Consider the following 18,443-nt stretch of genomic DNA (forward strand, 5'->3'; position numbering starts at 1 on the left):
ATCAGGGATAAAAATGCATCTTTTGCTCCACTTTATGTTCAGCGGGCCTTTTTTCTCCGTCACTCGATAAGGAATCATCGGTTAACGCGCCCTCGGTTATTTTAGCACGGACGCCAGCCCGAGCGCCGCGCTCAAAGACGCCGCCGACGGAAAGACGTGTCCGCCCGTCCAGCTGCGACAGCCTGCTATTATCCGCTAATGTCTTGCGAGGATTCTTACAGGACAACTTGAGGAGGATTTTATGATGTTTGGGCGTGATTGATAACACGCTGTTAGAGGGATGTCAGCCTTTCAGAGACAGATAATACGGATTTCTATCGCTCTGCCTTCCTATGTGAGACACGCCATCAATCAAGTGTATCGCGGCCTTAACCCGGTAAAATTAAAACCTTTCGGGGAGGGGGGGGGGGGGCGGTCTTTGTAGAATCAGGACACAGGCATCAGCAGGGAACACGACAGAATCAGAACACAGATCCACATCCTAACAGGCTCACCGCTGAGACTAGGACAGATGTAGGATTCCACTACAGGGCAGAAAATGCAGTTAATGATCTGACTTCATATCACTGTTGACAGTGGAGAGGGATTACAGGAAGAGGAGCCTCGTTTTCACTGTGTGTGGAGGCGTTATTAGATCCCGGCCCAGCTAATTTCATTCCCGAGCTCATCAATATTTACTAGCAACAGGCACAGCGTGCTATAGCAGAGCCAGTGTTCCGAAGGAGGAGATGGAGAGAAAAGGAGATGGTCTGAGAACGCGGAGAGCCGCTAACCAGATTTGAGCCCAACAACATTCATTTTCCGCTTGTTCCCGAACCCCTTCCTGTAAACGCTGTTTTTTTCCCATGTGATGAAGCACACGAGCGGCTAATGAGCCCAGCTGGCTGGAGACGCCTCCCGTCCCTTCCTCACCTTCTCCCCGTGTGTCTCTGTCTTCCAGTTGACGGCTGCATACACAAAGCTGCAGGATCCTGCCTCTACGACGAGTGTCACTCGCTGAGTGGCTGTGAGACCGGCAACGCCAAGATCACCTGTGGCTACGACCTCCCCGCCAGATGTGAGTACCTGCAGCCGGTCCGTGATGTTAGCATGCGCAGGCGTGTGGCGCCCTCACTGCTGCGGCATCACCTGGCACCAGCATTAAGATTCAGTGGGAAGCTCCACAGCAGCAACGCACACTTCTACACGTTCCTCTTGTTTTATTGTTTAAAATAGCCTGGTTTATTAATCCCGACACGGCGACGCCCAGCCGGGCCCACGCACGGCGCCGCCGCCGCGCTGAAAGAACAATATTGTGTTTTTGTTGGAACGGCCAAGATTTTGTGATTAATGCGCCCATGAATTATGTTTCCGTATAAGGTCAGAGTGAAACACACACACACACACACACACACACGGATCACTTGTGTAAACACAGATATCGACAGAGGTCTTCATCATGAATAAATCACGGAGCAGCAGATGACGCTGGATCCCTCGTCTGCACGCTGACACATGTTGGCAGCCGTCAGTTGCTTATTTGGTTGAGTTTCCATCCCTGATTGATCACATAAGTCCTGCTGTCATCTGCCCGTCCTCCTGGTGTTTGTCATCTGCCCGTCCTCCTGGTGTTTGTCCACTGGTCCCTCTCTGCTTTTGTCTCACCGTAGTTTCACCCACACGACGTGCACAGATGCCCCCTGAACACGCGCTCGGCTAATTGCTGGTGCCGGTAATATGGGCCACTCTCCTAAACTTGAATGTGTCTCTTTGTGTAATTCGGTCGAGACAAACGTCCCAGGAGCTCCAACCTTAACCCTGAAGGATTTGTGTGAGACAGCCAGGAGAAGACATGGGGGTCCACATGAAATTAGGTTGTGTTAATACAGTCAGAAAGATGTCAGACAACTGGAGCAGACTGGTTTCCAGTCGAGGTTTAATGGTTTAATGACCTGCGACAGGGGCGGGAAGAGGGATGATCTGTGGACGGAAGATCTCCTCCCTGCTGATCAAGCATCTGTGGAGAGACTGAGCGATGCTAGCTCATATTAGCGCTAACGTTCACCTTCTGATCTTCCTGACGACTGTCACCGCCTTCATCTGCTGGGACAGACTGACAGACACTTTTCTTTCTTCCTCTGACAGAAAAGCAGCTTCATCCCCAGTTTTCACTTCACATCATTTCTCTCGGTTCCTCCACAGGTGCAGTTATAAACACTGTGAAATTAAAACGTCGTCCCACTTCTTCTTACCTGAACACAGAGTGTGATATTGACATTATTACTGATTTTTTTCTACATATTTTGGATGCGAGCTGTCAGGAGCAGAACGGCAGAATAGACACCTGATATTAAAGAAGGGAGCTGAGTACAGACGCACATTTAGGAACTCTTACTTTGTGATTTGAGCAAATGGTCTCTTATCTTTAATAATAAATAAGTGGTCCAGGAAAAGAGAGGGATTATTCTTCTTTAAATGTTGCGCCAGTAATGAGAAGCCTGACGCAGATGTTCCGATGCGGGAAGATGTTTTTGTTTCCTTGTGCTTTAAATATCATGAGGTCTGTTCCGCCTGCAGATGACAGCTGTAATGTGAGCGGAATTGCACTCGATGTCTTGGAAAATAAAGCGTTCGGCAGCGTTGTTAGCACTTTTGCAGTTTGGTCTCGGCCCGTCAGACATCGGATTCAAAGAGCTGTTAAACGTTCAGGTATCGAGAGAGGAAACACTCGTGGTCCACGTTGTTGAGTGAGAAGCCTTCGTTCCCCTTCAGCTTTCAGCTCCATTGGGTGTTTTATTCGCCGGAATTTCCCTGATCCAAATGTGCTTCCTTTCACCTCCTCTGCTGATATTAGCAGCGTGCACGTATAGAAATGCATGTGGATCCTTGCTTATATTTCTGCTCATGCGTGAGAGCAGATGGGGACTCGTCTGCTCTTCCAGGAGCCAAACAAATGGAACAGTTATATTTCCATATTGGCAATGATCAGCATAACTTGGACATTCCCTTGGACGTGCTCTAAATTTACACAGCTTTTCAGAATTATCTGCAAGATTACACTTTCCCTCCAAAAGCTACGCTGCCTATAGTGTTTCAATAATGCTGCCACTGTACCTCATCCTGCCTTTGATCAGAGGGATGTCCCACTCAATCCCAGCAAATTCCCTAAAGCTGGGAAGTCAACAAATTCCAAGGTCTTAAGTGTTACTTTGAAATATCAGACGGCAAATGGATTTAAACTTTCTGCGTCCATTTGTTATTGTTATATATAAGAAACAGAGACGGTGGCGTTCAAACAGAGCGTCTGAGACGGAGCCCCCCCATCGGGAGAGAGGGTGATCGCAGCTGTCGCCGCGTGTTAACTTGATGGGCTGAGTCAGTGGAAAAATGACCGGTGCAACTCCCCTCGTCTCAGACCCTCCTTTCTTTCTGCCAGACGAGAAAATTGCCCCCCCTCCGCCCCCCCATTACGTCCCACCAAACAGTTTAGGCTGTGAATCTCAGTGGCGAATTAGCCTTTCCTTTAAGGTGGCCGAGCACATGTGCGACTCATTATTACGGGGCCAGCCTGGGATTATTAATCAATGACGGTAATTACCCACCTACCGTCCTGGAAATGCCCCCCCCAACACCACTCCAAAGGGTGGAAAAAGGCCCGCTGCATCAATATAAAAAGGAAATAGTCTATTTGCCCTTGTGTATGACGAGTTCCTCGTCTGTCTCTGAGCTGGTGTTGAAATGAAAACCCAATGAGGAGCGTTCCAGGCTCGGTCCCGTGCTTCCGAATGTCCCGACCCGGCCCGGCGGGTCCACGAACGCTCCATCATGGCTCAGCTTCATGCTAAAGAGCCACAAATGTTAAAGAACTCCTAAAGTGAAACCTTGTGTCTGAACTATTCCCGTGTCAGTAACCTGAGTAACTTGTGTCCCGGCTGAGCAGCATGACGGACGCGAGGGTCTTCAGTTACGATGCTGGTCCACAGGTCCCCCCCCCCCAGGTTAATCCACAGCGTCACACCTCAGCCCCAGCTGTCACAGAGACCTCGAAGGCATTCAGAGTTGAAACCAGAGGTCCGCTTCAGAACGTCGGCGTCCCAGAGGAACATCAGCTGTTTTCGCTCCTGCCTTTTATCGGAGATCTCTCACCCACTTCTGTCTCCTCCCCTCGGGGCTGCGCTACATCGGCACATCAGAACGTTTGCGCTGTTTATTGTGTTTTCCCCTTTATTTTATTTCTGAGCGTCTGCTTTAAATAATAAATCACAGTTGTGAGCGCGTTAGGATTGTGTTTCCCCCTGACCTGCTTCTGCTACATGCACACGCTTTATCTCTAAACCACTCTTGATCTGGTCACCTGAATGTACAACTCCATGATTTTGTTTTTTTTTTTCCCCATTCCTGGTTTTATTACTTCTCAATTGCGAAAGAGACCAGCTAATTAGTGGTGACTGATGGGTTAACGAGCAGTGAGAAGGAGTCGGCGCAGCAACTTTAGTTGCTTCTCAGAAACGTTGCTTTTGGCTGCACCGGCTCGCCAGCACCTTAGTTGGCGCGAGCACCTTTGGGACGCCGCCCCCGCCTCCCAGCTCGCTTCCTTCTGCTTCTTCTCCTTTTTCAAGTGTAAAACGGGAGCCTCTGCTGTTTACTGGAAGTGCACCTGTGCTAATAATACTAATCATCAGCGGTGATAAATCCCCCTCCCCGGTAGCGTGCACGTTTTTTCCCATGGCCTATTTAATCCGGGAGACCAGGCCTTCTGTTGCGTCTCTCTCCCTGCTCGGCACACAGATAAATCACAGCAAAGTACCCACTATTAGTAAATGACATCCAGCCCATTCTGATTAAATTACGCCTCAGAACATTATCATTGTGCAGGGCTTGTTTATCGGAGCCGTCTCGCACCACGCAGACTCACGGACAATTTGAGAGGACCACTGCGAGAGCCCATAATTTGTTCATTTGGCTACAACTAGTCTGTCTCAGCGGAGGTATTTAACCTTGTAAAGGAGATTCTGCGTGATTAACACATTTACTGTTTAGCTTTGAGATCACATCATTGTGTTAATGCACATTACAGGCTTCTGTGGCGAGAAGATCACGTAACCAAGCATTTAAAAGTCATCCAGCCAGCTAAAGGTCGCCTCACTTTCTTCTCGCAAGTTTTTCTCACCATCAAAACAGCTCAATTGTCCAACAAAAAATCACATAAGTCCAGCTGCTTATTGATTACTACTGAGCACCGGCTGTCCATAAAAACCAGAAATAAAGAAGTAACATTTGAGAAGATTATCTGGTAACAGCGGCCTATCGTTATCACTGATCGGCTTTTCAAAAATAGCTCCCGAGGCTGGAGACACTGTATTTAATCTGGATGTAGCGGCTCAAAGCGGCTCCATCTGTCTCCGTCACCTCCGTGTTTTCCCTTGTTTCGTGTTTCAGGTTCAGACTGAATGAAATCTTTTGTTGTGGGAGGAAAAATGAGCGCGCTGGAGCTCCACCGTGGTGGCCGGCGCGGTCGCCAGCAGGCGCAGCGCTGCGTCAACATCTTCCCCGCTGCTCACCGTGAGCACTCACGTCGTAAATGTCACCTCAGCACTTAAAACCCTCCCTGCAGGTCGCGGTGCCCCTCAGACCTTCTCAGGAGGGTCTGATTGGCCTGTGAAGATGAACGGAAGAGCGGCTGACCCGAGAAAAGGGAACAGGCCGAGTAGGAAGAACAGAACAGATGTTTTGTGTCGATAGTTGCAAAAATGAAAAAGCCTCTGATTTTTAAAAATTCGTCAGCTGTAATTGGCGGCCGTTCAAGGCCGAGAAGAAAAAAAAAACGATTTCCCTGCCTGTCTGTTAAAATTCGAGGCGTCTTGGAAGTCCTCTTTTCAGATATTTGTGCTCCCTTTGTTGGCCAGCCTGTCAGTATTCCTGCCCTCCTGAGGGCTGAAGTAATTTTGTAATTTTCCCTAAATGGGGATACTGTAATTATGTGGCATCAGCTGCCGAGCTGTCGGCGAGACGGCCAATGGTCATTCATCACCGCGAAACTGGGAGGGGGGGCCGCCGCATCTTGACTGATGGGGTAAACACCAGCAGAGAGAAAATACGGTGGCCTCACCCCAGAAATGGAGAAAATGGGAGGTGAGAGGCCTTCAGAGTAATGGGCCACGGGTTGTTTGGTTCAGATGGGCCAAGACCAGCCAGGTATAGCCGGTCAGCCCCCCCAGCACAGCAGTGGTGCATCAAGGGGGGGAGGGGGCACGGGGAGGTCAGATCTGAAGTGGATGTGCAGCATCAGGCCGTTGTTACATTTATCAGTCAAATCAAATCAGTGGAATAAAAGCAGCATTTTAAATCCTGGGTGAAAACAGGTTTTTCCAAACCTGCCTGGCGCTCCTTCGGCTGCCGGAACGCCTGGAAACCTGTCAAATGTTGTGTTGAGACGCGATATTTGCCAGGGTTTGTGTCATGGGAGCGGCGTGGTGTCAGGGCTGCCTTTCTGTCCTTTACATCATAAATTAAACACTAATAATGAAACCAGAACTGGGGAAGTTGAAGCTGCGGATACAAACGGACTCAGTCTGATTTTATTCTGATGGCCTTTTTACTTCTTGGTGACCACAATGCGACGCTAAGCGTGGTCACAGACTCCAGCCGTGCCATTTTCCCAGCTAATTACGCCTGAACACAGCCTGTCTAAGTAGCTGCAGCCTCGCTTGTGATGTTCTTTTTGCTAAAATGCCGCGGTTACTTTTGCCCATTAGGCTTTTAAGCTTGTGAACTTTGACACCTTCGGCTATTTTTTTCCTTCTTTTGTACTACCTTGTGCACCCGAGTCTCAGAGCACTTTGTAAAGTAAATGTTGCTTCTTTCTCAAATGTGGACATGTGACCTGTGTGAGCAGCCCAGGTTGCCATTCTTAAGTTTAATGTTGTGGATTTAGACCTGTACTGCTCTCGGTAAAAAACCATTAACCTTCCCATAAAAAAGCATATGGCTCTCTATAAACCCTAATGGGGAATTAGGGCAATACACAGGAGCCCATGTGTGCTGTCAGGGGGCACCTTTTTCTGAGAAATAAGGAAATGAGACTCTATAAAAAAGCCAATAAAAGTTTCTTTGGTAACCTGAGGGTGAGGGGAGGTTGGCCAGATTTGTGCGCCTCAGTCTGCATCAATCGATAGGGTTCTAACTGATTACATTTTCTGTACATGTGTGCTAGCTTTATGGCCCCGAGCTGCTTGGATTTCTGTCTAATGGCTGTTGTTTCTCCCTCGTTGAAATCGTGTTCACTTAACATTGAGTAAGGTAACTAAAGCATATAATATCCCAGCACCTCAGCAGAAAATAGTGTGAGGAAATGATCAAATGTTTGTCCCAAATGTCCCTATGATGTAAAGGGAATCCGTTTGGCCTTTGATATGAATACTTCACAAAGTGGTCTTATATAAGGTGCACTAAAGAAGGAAATGGAGCCCAGCGGGCTTTAATTGCTGATGTGTAGTGTGTAATTGGTTCTTTATGTATTTCCAGATATCATCCCGGTTGATGTTTTAGTCCATCTAAGTGAGATGACCCGGTAAAGCAGGCTAGGATTTCATAATGTGTGTTTGGCTGGTGCTGGCGTTGCTGCCTCCGTTACCAAGGTAGAAACCGTCTCCGTGGCCGGTCAGCTTTATGGCGGAGAGCAGAGCTGCTGTAATGGATCTGCTGGGAGCCCTCAGTCTGCATTTCTGAACGGGCTCGGCTGGTGGGACGGACCGACCAAGACACACAGGTGAGTAACGGCTGAGGACCATCCTGAGGTGGCGAGACAGACCAACAACATGCAGCCGTTCCCCACTGCTCTCCGATCCACCAAGGCCTGTTTTCACACATAAGCATTCAGCACCAGAGGGGAGCGGGACACGCCGGGAAAGGTCCCCTTCCTCGTGCGCACCGGCTGGGTCGGCAGGGCAAGCAGGGGAGCGTCCGGATCAAGTTTCCCCCTCCCGCTGTCTAATTATTGACCCATCTGGCTTTGTCTTCTCAATTGTTTCAATTATGATGGCACTGGTGTTGCTCAGCACCCTGGCGTCAAGACATGCATAATTCATGCGCAACACCCTGGACTCCACTCAGAGCGCTGGGTTTGAGCTGAATGTCAATACTGCCTCGTGCCCCCAGCGGAGCAAAGGGTTGCCTGTATCGACAGCAAGGCAGATAAGGAGAGCGCTGCCAAAGACACCGGATAGCGACGCTGTCGCTGCCTGCTGGGCGAGAATAATTTATGTGCGTGCGCGTGTCACGCAGAAGTGAGCTGTCTTCACAGCTTCGTACATGCTGGCCTGATATATGACCTTATTATTGTCACCCCCCCTCGGACCCCAAAGTCAATAGTGTTCCATTCCTCACGGAGCGGCACACGGCCGGTGGCTAACTCATCGGGGTGGCCGGGACGCCAGCACGGAGGGAAGGGGTTGGGAAGAGGTGACGTCAGCCAGGGATCAGCGGGTGCCACTGTTCGCTAACGAGTGTGACGGCGAGAGACGACGTGGACGCTCGCGTCCCGCTGTAATGAAGCTGCCTCCGTGACATCTGTAAAATGTGTCATCTCCATTGTTTACCCGCAGACCGCAGATGATCAAATAACATCACGGGGATCACAGGAGCAGCTCCCTGCACCTCACGTCCGACCACGTCAGGTTATGACATGAACGCCGTGGCGCTAACGCACGAGCGCTAACGCACGAGCACTCACGACTGCGGCGCCGTCTGTGTTCTAGCCTCCTTTCTGCTTCCTTAACATACATTATCTTTGTTAATAGGTGGTTTCTCTACATCTTTATTCCACTCTGCCACTCTCGTGGCCACAAAGGACGCATAGATTCCGGGCTTGTGGGCCGGTGGGGCTGATTCACTATTCAGTCTCTGACCTCTCGCTGAAGCTCCGCGTCAGTCGCTGAGGTGCCTTTATTCACTGCAGCCTGCCGGCCTTCAGTTCAGCGCCAGGTCGCTCGGTGTGCAGCGAATAAGCTGTCAGAGCTTTAACAAGACAGAGATTCCACTCTGAAGACCCCGGTTTGCACCAGCTAAATGACGCCGCTGCCTGTGGGGGGAAGCGTCATACTGGGAATATTAACCCCTCCAACCTCATTCAAGGACATTTGCTCAAGTTATAGATGCCCTTCTTAACATGCTGACATCGGCTCCCATTAGCCGTAATGGAAATGAAGAAGGTCCCCCGCTGTGAAAGATGCAGCCAATGTTCTACATAATTTTCTCTTCATAATGGCGACGGCGCCGCATCATTCTGCTCGTTCTGGTGCTCTGTTGCCGCGGCGCCGTTAGTCCCTTCAGATCCATCAATGACGCACGCTGATACGTCTTTTTTGCCGTTTCCTTTCTATTTTCCCGTTGCCAAATGTCGAAGTGTTTTCTATGTGCGAGGCGGCGCCGTGCAGGAGTCTCATAACTCTGTGTGTGTGTGGGTGGTGTGTGTGTGTGTGTGTGTGTGTGTGTGTGTGTGGTGTGTGTGTGTGTGTGTGTGTGGGGGGGGTTCTCAATCTGCCCGGTCAGTTTGGAAATTTCTCCGTGATATTTAGAAAGTGTCCAGCTGTTATTTCCAGAAATATTCGAAAGACACAAAGTCCGCGTGACATTTAGCACGTGGACTTCCTGTGTCTGAGGCTTCCGAGGGGATAAACCGGGGGGGGGGGGGGACAAGCTTTACCTCAGCACTTACTCACGACAGTCGGTCTCAGACGCCGCAGGAACAGAAAAAAGCAACGACGGTCGACCGTCAAGCCCGCTCGCTACTGCCAGACATTATTTTCTCTTGATGTAGGACACCATGCCAGACTGTTGTCACCCTCCTGGCATGGCGAGACAAGCACAGCTGTTCAACCCCACCCCGTTGCTCACCCGTGCCCCCCCCCACCTCTCGGGGGCCATCGATCGGTAGCTGTCAGGCTCTCAGGAGTGTGTGTGGACGTCTTCCCTTGGCACAGCTCTCCACCTTCTTGGTCGAGACGAGAGAGGGTTAGGGAAGATAATGGAAGGTGGAAGAGTGGGCAGAGGAGAAGCAGGGGGTGGGCTGGGGTGGGGGGGTGGGGGGGTGCATGGCAGGCAGCTGCTTTCCTATGGATCACTTCATTAATATCAGAGGGCAGAAATTTGAAGGGCTGCTGCAGACTAATTAGCCCTGTCTGACCCTCCCAATCTCAGAGAGGTCACCCCTTCTTGCTTCCTGCAGAGGCAAACTAAATTCAAATACCCCCCCGCCCCCGCCCCCGCCCCCGCCCCCCGCCCCCCGCCAGTCCAATAGAGTCCAACAAGTTTAACCCAAGATCGTCTATTTTTGAAGGCTCTTCTTTAATGCTGAACCAGAGCCACCCCCCGTCACCCCCACTTCTTTTTGTGTGTATTTGTGTACTGACGGCGTGTGCGACTTCCAGGGGGCAGCCGGGACAGTGTAGCACAATGGCAGCAGTGTGTGCACGTTCGGTGCCAGGCGACAAGGAGCCATCCCTCATTAGTATCATCTGTTTCCCCAGATGGCAGGGTCAGAGGGAGAGGGAGGCCTGATGAAAGGACACGTCCCACAGGGTGACACTCACTCTGCATCAGGAGCTCCAGCTCCCAGCACGCAGGTGGAGCCCAGGCTTCACCCCGTGGTGGCGGCGGTGACACTTCGTCAGCTCCACCCGGCGGCACAGACGCACAATGAAGACGAGAGAAGTTAACACAAATGGTGTCACTTTTAGTAAAAGTGACAAGAATAGGGCCCCATTATGTCGACACCTGTTTCTTTGAAAGAAAACTTCTCGCCTCGGATCCCCCCCCCAAAAAAAAGCTGTAATTTTTTTTTTTGCTTAGCGGCTCATTAGAGTCGCGCCTGTGTCCAACAGACGGCCGGCACGCTTCGTGTCATGACTTAACACTGTGGAAGAAGGCGGATGCTATCGTAGCTCGGCCTGCGCGGCGGCGGCGGCGGCGGCCTCTGTGAGACGGGAACGATAATGAGTGCTATCACACGTTACCCTGAAAACACACCAAATGGCCCTATGCCAATTAAGAGCTTGTTTCCACTGGAGTGGCCATTATCAGAACTGACCGTCCAATTATTTTCCTCATTTTCTTCCTGATTCCATCACCCTGTCGTGCCTGGTGGTCCAAGAAAGACCATGTGATGGTGCTTCAAGGTACAAAAAACCAGACCTGTCTTTTATTTTTCATCCACTAAATTAAATATGTGGGGTTTTATTTATTTTTGAATCCCCTCAATTTGCTGTAGAATTGAGTTTCTAGAATTACTTGACACTTGTAGACCTGCGATGAAGTTTAGTGCAGAAAGAGAGAGTTTGATTTCCTGCTGATGTCACATCACTAACGTGATGGTTGACGGCCGCCACCAGGTCACAGTGGCCCCGAGTTACTGCTGAAAAGAGGTTATTTTATTCCTGAAATTTCTTTTCTACATTTGAGTTGCCATCGAGACCCTAACCTGACGGCTGGTTCAGGCACTTTGATGGCTAACAACAGACTCCGAGCAGATCCCAACATGACTCAGAACCGCTGAAGACACGATGTTCAGGGGGAGACGTTTCTGTGGGTGGACGTATAATCACATCTATTCAGAAGGAGAGAAAGAATGGTTCCATTTCACAACCGACTGAGATGAAACTGAAATTAAGAATGCGTAATTCTCTCCGACTGGGACTGTGAACCAGTGATGATCAGGATGTGTTTCAAAGGCTGCAATTAAACGCCGCCACAAAAGACTTCCAGAAAGCTACATTAGGCCTGTTTAATTCAAATGAAGCAACAGGACTTTTGAACTGCCATCTCATACCACTTTGTGAAATAAAAATGTTAATTCTGAACTTGGAGGAACATTTGACCCGTGATTATTTCTGGTGCTTCGGAGGTCGGCGCCTTGCCGTCGCAGGAGAAGGCGCCGCTTAATTCATCATCTTTGGAGTATTGTTTTTGTCAGACAGTAAGTAATGACTTCATTAGCATTTCCTGCAGAGAGGGTAGAAACTCCTTTACAGGAAGGTAAGATCCAAAAGGAAGGACAACAAAGCCCCATAATCGCTATCACTGACACAAAAGTCCAATTTAAATACGAAGCTTTTAATTAGGCCTTAATGCTGATGGGCGTGAGATTAAAGCCGAAGACGGCTGTTGGTGACGGATTCAGTTGTTTGTATCGATTCCTTTCTCAAAGTCAAGCGAGCTGCCTCGTTTTGTGCGGATATTTGACTGAATGCGCGACTGCCCGGGGAATTTAGGACGAGCAAGAGGCCGCCTTTAATAAGAGCTCGGCTCCGGCTTTATTTGTCCGTGTCAAACAAGACTTCGGGACATGCAGAAGTTGGTGGAAGCTGCAGTCGCGGCTTCACTGCAGCGCACGTGAAATGCAGACGCGCACGTGAAATGCAGACGCGCCCGTCGGGTAGCTGGAGACAAGCTGGTAGCTGCCGTTGCTCCATCCTAAAAGCGCTAACGAAGAGGCTCCTCTTCAGAAGCAGATGCGTGGAGAAGGAGGGCTCCATTCGCTTATTTTTGTTCCTCTTTTGCATCCGACGAAACCCCAGCGCGTTATTTTTGATTAACACGTGCAGCATTTAGAGGCGAGCGCCCGGATCGGGGCAGCCTCCTCATTCTCTTGCATATGCAACAGACTCGGAGTACATTAGGAAACAGACGGTCCCTCGGCAACGCCGCGCTTTGATGTTAGAGGGTGTCTGACTAGCGATGTCGTCTCAGTCGACCCTCTGATGTGAGCAGCACCGGGGCCCGTAACGACCTCTCTGACAGCCCTCGCCTTCTTTTGACTGAGAAAAAAGAAGCGTGTGGTCACACGAGTGGCTGCCTGCACCGCCTGAAGTTACAGACGCTGCTGTGTTGCATTTACGGCCTGTTGGAAAGTGGCCTTTTAATTGGTTATGATTCAATAGGCCATGAAGATCAAAGGCTGTTGCTCCACAATGACACAAATTCATTGTTGTCAACCTGTAAATGACATCAGGTTTGTATGTAAGACGTAGCAGAAGGAATCAGGAGGGAAAAATTTGCCCTTTGAAAAGTGTTTTTTTTGCTCTGGGTCCACTGAGGTGGCCCGGAGCCAGCGTGGAGGAACGGTTCCAAGGTGGACTCCTCCTGGCAGCCTTCACCCTGTCACGCATTTAAGGCTGACAACATTTCCCCCTTTGGTAAACCAGGAGGATGGAGATCAGCATTATTGCTGGTCAAAGCACTTCTCGGGAACTTTTATTTCATTTCTCTTCAGGTTTTATTGCATTATCGATGCAATGATATGAAAGCAATATCTCTCCACCGGCTCCTTGTGCGCTCCCTGTGAAAGATGAGATTTTGGCATTAAACCCACCTGTTTCCACTCACGACGGCGGCTCTGCTGCGTGGGCGCGCGCTTTCTTTTTGTACTCGCATACATCGGCATATGTTTGTCTGCATTACTACACGTTAAAGTGTGAAATTGACCCTGACCCCTGGAGCGGGGTGGGGATCATTCCCCCCCAGGCTTGAAACGGCCACCCACAGAACAGCCAGCGTCGGCATTTTTGTTGACAATAAAATGAGACGTTTAGCTTCGGCGTCTGACGTGACGCCTCCACGACTTTTGGGCGGCGGCTATTGTCAGCAATGCTGATTTCTATTTTTATTTCCTGCCCGTCCACCTCAGACGGCTCAACTTTGACGCCTCGTTCTTCAGTTCTCCGTCCGTGTGTCCTTGTGCCAGACTGGCATCAGCTGCTCGGCTGTTTTGAGGAGAAACACAGTTAATTACTGCCCTGTTACACTGATTATGTCATTTTGCAGCGTTTCTCTGCGTAAACACGACCATTGTACTCCATAATATGTGCGTAGATGTGAAACCTGTTCAAGGTTGAGTAATTATCATATATCTCCGTCACCCAGCCCACAGTGTGGGTGATCATTAGGAAACCTCGTTAATGACTCTCCAGACAGAAACACCAGCTGCCGTCATGTGCTGCCTGCTCGCCTTTTGACTGTGTCGCTCACACCAAAAGGTAGAACCATCCGATGGAATCCTCTCATGGAGACGCAGGCGGCCTTGGTCTGGATTGACAGATGGCGAACGGCTTGATTGCGTGTTTGAAGTGCTCCTTGAAGGAGCCGTGTCTCATCTAATTTCTCATCTCTTCACAAAGGGTCTCCAGTTTAGACGCCTCTGAAGCTGCTCAGAAGCATCAGTCCGCTGCAGGCAAACTCCCACGTTGTGGCTAATTGTGGTTATTGATATGCACGTCCTTCATAGGTGATCTCATTGTTGATTTGACCGCGTTGCGTCTGAGCCGCCTGTGATGGTTATGGGCTGTTAGGAGATGGGGCTGATCTTTGTGGAACCTGTTGGCAGATCAGTCAACCCGTCGCTGCGTTGGCTCTAAATTCTGCATTTATGATGTAACCAAGCGTTCTTTTGAGTGTGTGTGTGTTGTGTTTAGCACATTAGCCACAGGCTAGATGAGCGTGCACATTACAGCTCATTGTCTAACACTGTGGATATATTTGGCTGTTTGGTAACGAAGGGAATGGGATGAAGGATTTTCCGTGTGTCCGCGGTGCAGCTTTGTCTCCTCTCCAGGTAACGTTGGCGTGAGTTTATCTCCAATCAGCATCTCTCGTGGCCCACGCTAACGACGGCCTCACCAAAGGGATGAAATTGCTTATTGCGCCGATGCTATTCCCAGCGCAGGAGGAAGGGACGCGTGGCGTGTCGCCGGTTAAAGAGGCGGATTACCCGCGGAGGAGCCTCAGTGTTGATTTCTCCTCCACGAGAAGCCATTAGCCTCTGGGGGCAGAGATGGGGTCTGCCCATTATTCAGGGACAAGGTGGTGGAAATGCAGAGGGATAAGACACAATGTGCTCGGGGCCAGGCTGCTCACTCGCATGACCTGCTTCTCAGATGGCTTCTCCACACTCTCATAAAAGCCACTGCGCTGCATTTTAAAGAATAATAGAATTGCTGCCTCCTGCCCAAGGAACTATTTTAGCTTTGTAATTCCCTGGCATCGGGGCAGTTCTTTGAAGGTGACTTCACAGTGTGTTTTCTTTTCACACCTCACAAATGCCTATAAGGAAGAAAAAAAAAATCAAATGACACTTTAAACAAGGGCAGTATGAAGATTGGTCCCCCCCCCCCCCCCCCCCACACACACACACATCAGGCTGTGGGAATGAGGAATTGCATCAATGTCTTTGAATCATGGAGGTCTGTGTGGGGCAAAAATTCTGCTTCTGCGTGATGCTTTCATCACCACTGCACTTGATCTTGTCCACCAGAGCGCACCTTTATTCAGGCTCCTTCACCAGCCCTCATGTTGGGGGAACAGATGTAGACATCCAAAATTTAAAAAATAAAACCTCTATGCTGGTGTTTTGGGAGCTTTGACGAGTTATCTACAAGTCACTTTTATTTGAGGTCAGTACATGAAGTTGCATCAGGCAAGAGAAGACTTTGGTTCATGATGTCACCTTTAAGACCCATCAAAAGTTGCATTTCTCCTCTTAAAAGAGAGCAGTTCACAGTAACAGTCGCTGCATTTGAGTGTTTCAGGCGTTGAACTGTGTTCCAAATGAAGCCTCATTTTCTCAGATGTCTGGACTGTTTCATCTCATTTCATCACCTGTTGCTCTCTGAAATGCTTCTCGCCTTTTTCTTGGTTTTGGCAGCATTTTGGGTTATTGTCTCCGCTCATCTCACAGGACGCTCTTTTACCTGAGAACAGGTGATGAAGAGAGTGAGAGCTTCACCGTGTAAACCAGCGGCGCCGTTCTGGGAGCCTTCTCATCCCAGTAGCCACTGGTCCCACTAAAGACAGACGTTTCCTGGTAAACGTGCTCCAACGCTGTTGTGATATATGGAGCTGAGACAAATGGCTGCTGCTGCCTTCACGCCTTTATTCTTTTTTAAGTAGCTCTCTGACTGCGTTGGTAAGGGAGGACGCAGCACTCCCCTTTCCCCTCGGATGCCAGGGGACCCTGAAAGTGCTCTTATTAATCAGAGCAGTGATAATGAGTAGTGAATAATAACTGTGGGTGGAGGCCTAAAGAATGCACTCGGATGGAGGAAAGAAGAACCCGCTGCTCGTCGGGAGGCGTCTATTCGAGGGTTTGAATGTCTCTCCGGCCGCCTGCACACTCCATGTGGGTGTTTATATATAAGGTCCTCGGGTGTAGTACACCCCCCCCCCCCCCCATTTGTAATGTAATATCTTCATTAACATTTCAGTTTAAATTGTTACAATTCTGCATAATTCTGAAGTCCTGCAGGATATTATGATGATATATTGACCTGGTAGAAGCGGTGCTGCTGTGCTGTTCAACAGCAGAAAAGCTCAGTGTTGTGCAGCCTTTCCTGACCAGTCGGAGCAGCTTCCCGACCTCTCGGATAGGGGTCGGGGCTCGGCACCGAACCCAGGCCAGGGTGGGATAGAGGGCAGGACTCAGCCTGTTAGAAAATGGCGAGAGGTGAATTAAAGCAGGCTGAAGGGCACCGGGGCTTTTCTGGCCACAATCGAAGATCGGGAAGATAAAGACATCTCGTTACGGAGCGTTCCGTTTGATCCGGGTTGACTCGTGCAACTTGTTCCTGTCATCATCTGATGCCAGTAAAAACCACGATAATCGGAACCCCTCATGAGAAAAGGAAACGTTTGCATTGGTCGGGGCTCCATCGTTCCAGGAACCATCTTTGTTGTCATCAGGTTCTCTGTCAGTTGCTGTATTTCCTCTGGACACTTGAGGCTGAAATCACAACTAGTCAAATGGAAAAACCACCCAAGCACCATCAAATGTAAGTGAATTAATGGACTTTGTCTTTTCTTGATCCTGGGAAGACAGGCAGTCACCTGGATCTCTTGTCAGCCATTATTCTAGCCCTTTGTCCTGGGGCACCTCCACTCTCCTTCATTCGGGAGCCTTAAGGACGGTAATTGCTCTAATACTCACTTTGAGCCACAGCAGGATTAAACTCTTCTAAAATTTCTGCCTTTATGCTGCATAATAGGGAGGTTGAAATAATACCTGCAGGAAATAAGCTGGAATTCACTTTTGGCCGACTGTTTCTTTGGAAGAGTGAAAGAAAGAAACGCAGGCCAACACACAATCGTCACAGAGGATGAGAAAAAAGGAAGCTGACTTGATGAATTTGCTATTAAAACGACTTGTTTGTGGGGAACTGAAAAACACCTGAAAGTTGTCATTTAGCTTCATCCAACTGGTCTCTTTCTCCTCCTAATTTGGCTGCTAAATCTCCATTCCCTCTTTTAATTCCACTGACTGAGCAGTAATCGACGCCGTAGCTCCTAACGATCATTTGGATTTTGCTTACGCGTCTGCATATGTTCTGGTGTGAAAAGCAAAGAAGCAACGCCAAGCTAGCGTGCACGAGGAAAAACCCTAGCCCGGGAGCAGATGGGCTCCTTATACAGTGGAGCGAGTGTGACTGACAACAGCAGACGTATCCCACACAACGCCGGGAAGCATGCGTTTAGGTTTTATTAAGACGGCCTTCGTCAGAGCCCACGTTTGTTATTGTTTCCCTGCTCGTCCTGGCGCCCATCTCAAGTCTGCGCTAGCTTCTGTCGGCTCTAAATCGGCACTGACGGAGGACTGTCACAACAAATGGGTCGTACGTTCCCTCCCGTCAGCGTCTCTCCATCCGCTCCCACACACCAAACCGCTGTTTGGACCTGGAATCTTTATCCAAGTGTGGTTGACCGGCCGGACCTCCGTCTTCATCCTGGCAACCTGTTTATTTTTGAAAGCACTAGTAATTAAATTTAGCTGGGATTCTCAGCGAGACTCCCCACTTTCCCCTCTTCCACCGAGAGCCCGGGTGGCGGGAGGTCTCCCTTTAGATGCGGGCTGTGATTGATGAGCTTTTGATTGGAATCGCAAAGGAGACACTTTCATTACGCTGTGTCGAAGTGCATCCTGTTAGAGGCAGTAAAGTCTGTGGTTCCCTCCGTCTGCGCGCGTGCGTGTGTGTGTGTGTGTGTGTGTTTGCATGCGAGGAAAGAGAGAATGGCATCACTTGATGAGCAGACTCACTTAATGACATTTTTCATTTGATTTCTGCCCGAGCTGCTTCTCCGCTGAGCTGGGGGATCTGAAGGATCGGATCACTTTCCTAAATGAGCCGTCTAATGGCCGAGTTCAGAGCATTTCCTCCTGCCTGTATAGACAAAATAATGCGCAATAATCTCCCCCCCATCTCCTGGAAATGTGCCTTCGCTGGATGTGCAGAAACTTTGAAGAGCAGATGGGAGATTTCTAACATCAGGAAGCAGAACTCAGGGTGCGTTTCTTTGCAGAGAGCTGATTTGGGAAAACAAATCTAAATAATTATTAATTATTATTAAATCTGGATGTGTACGTGTGTCACCGACAGCTGCAGGACCGACCGCCGGACCACCCGCCCAGTTGTCCATCGTGGGGT

The 18,443-nt window shown here is 49.6% G+C and overlaps 1 protein-coding gene across 7 annotated transcripts in view; it reads left to right on the top strand.

Annotated features, from left to right (window-relative positions):
- Positions 1–18,443, top strand: part of macrod2 (mono-ADP ribosylhydrolase 2) — a 284,197-nt gene that overhangs the window by 113,061 nt on the left and 152,693 nt on the right. For all 7 annotated transcript variants that reach the window (XM_057048325.1, XM_057048329.1, XM_057048326.1 and 4 more), the window contains one exon: positions 941–1,057. In XM_057048325.1, the coding sequence (XP_056904305.1) occupies positions 941–1,057 (117 nt within the window). The remainder of the gene's footprint in view (positions 1–940; positions 1,058–18,443) is intronic.

The sequence above is a fragment of the Takifugu flavidus genome, chromosome 11, assembly GCF_003711565.1.
Source record: "Takifugu flavidus isolate HTHZ2018 chromosome 11, ASM371156v2, whole genome shotgun sequence".
Taxonomy (NCBI): Eukaryota; Metazoa; Chordata; class Actinopteri; order Tetraodontiformes; family Tetraodontidae; genus Takifugu; species Takifugu flavidus.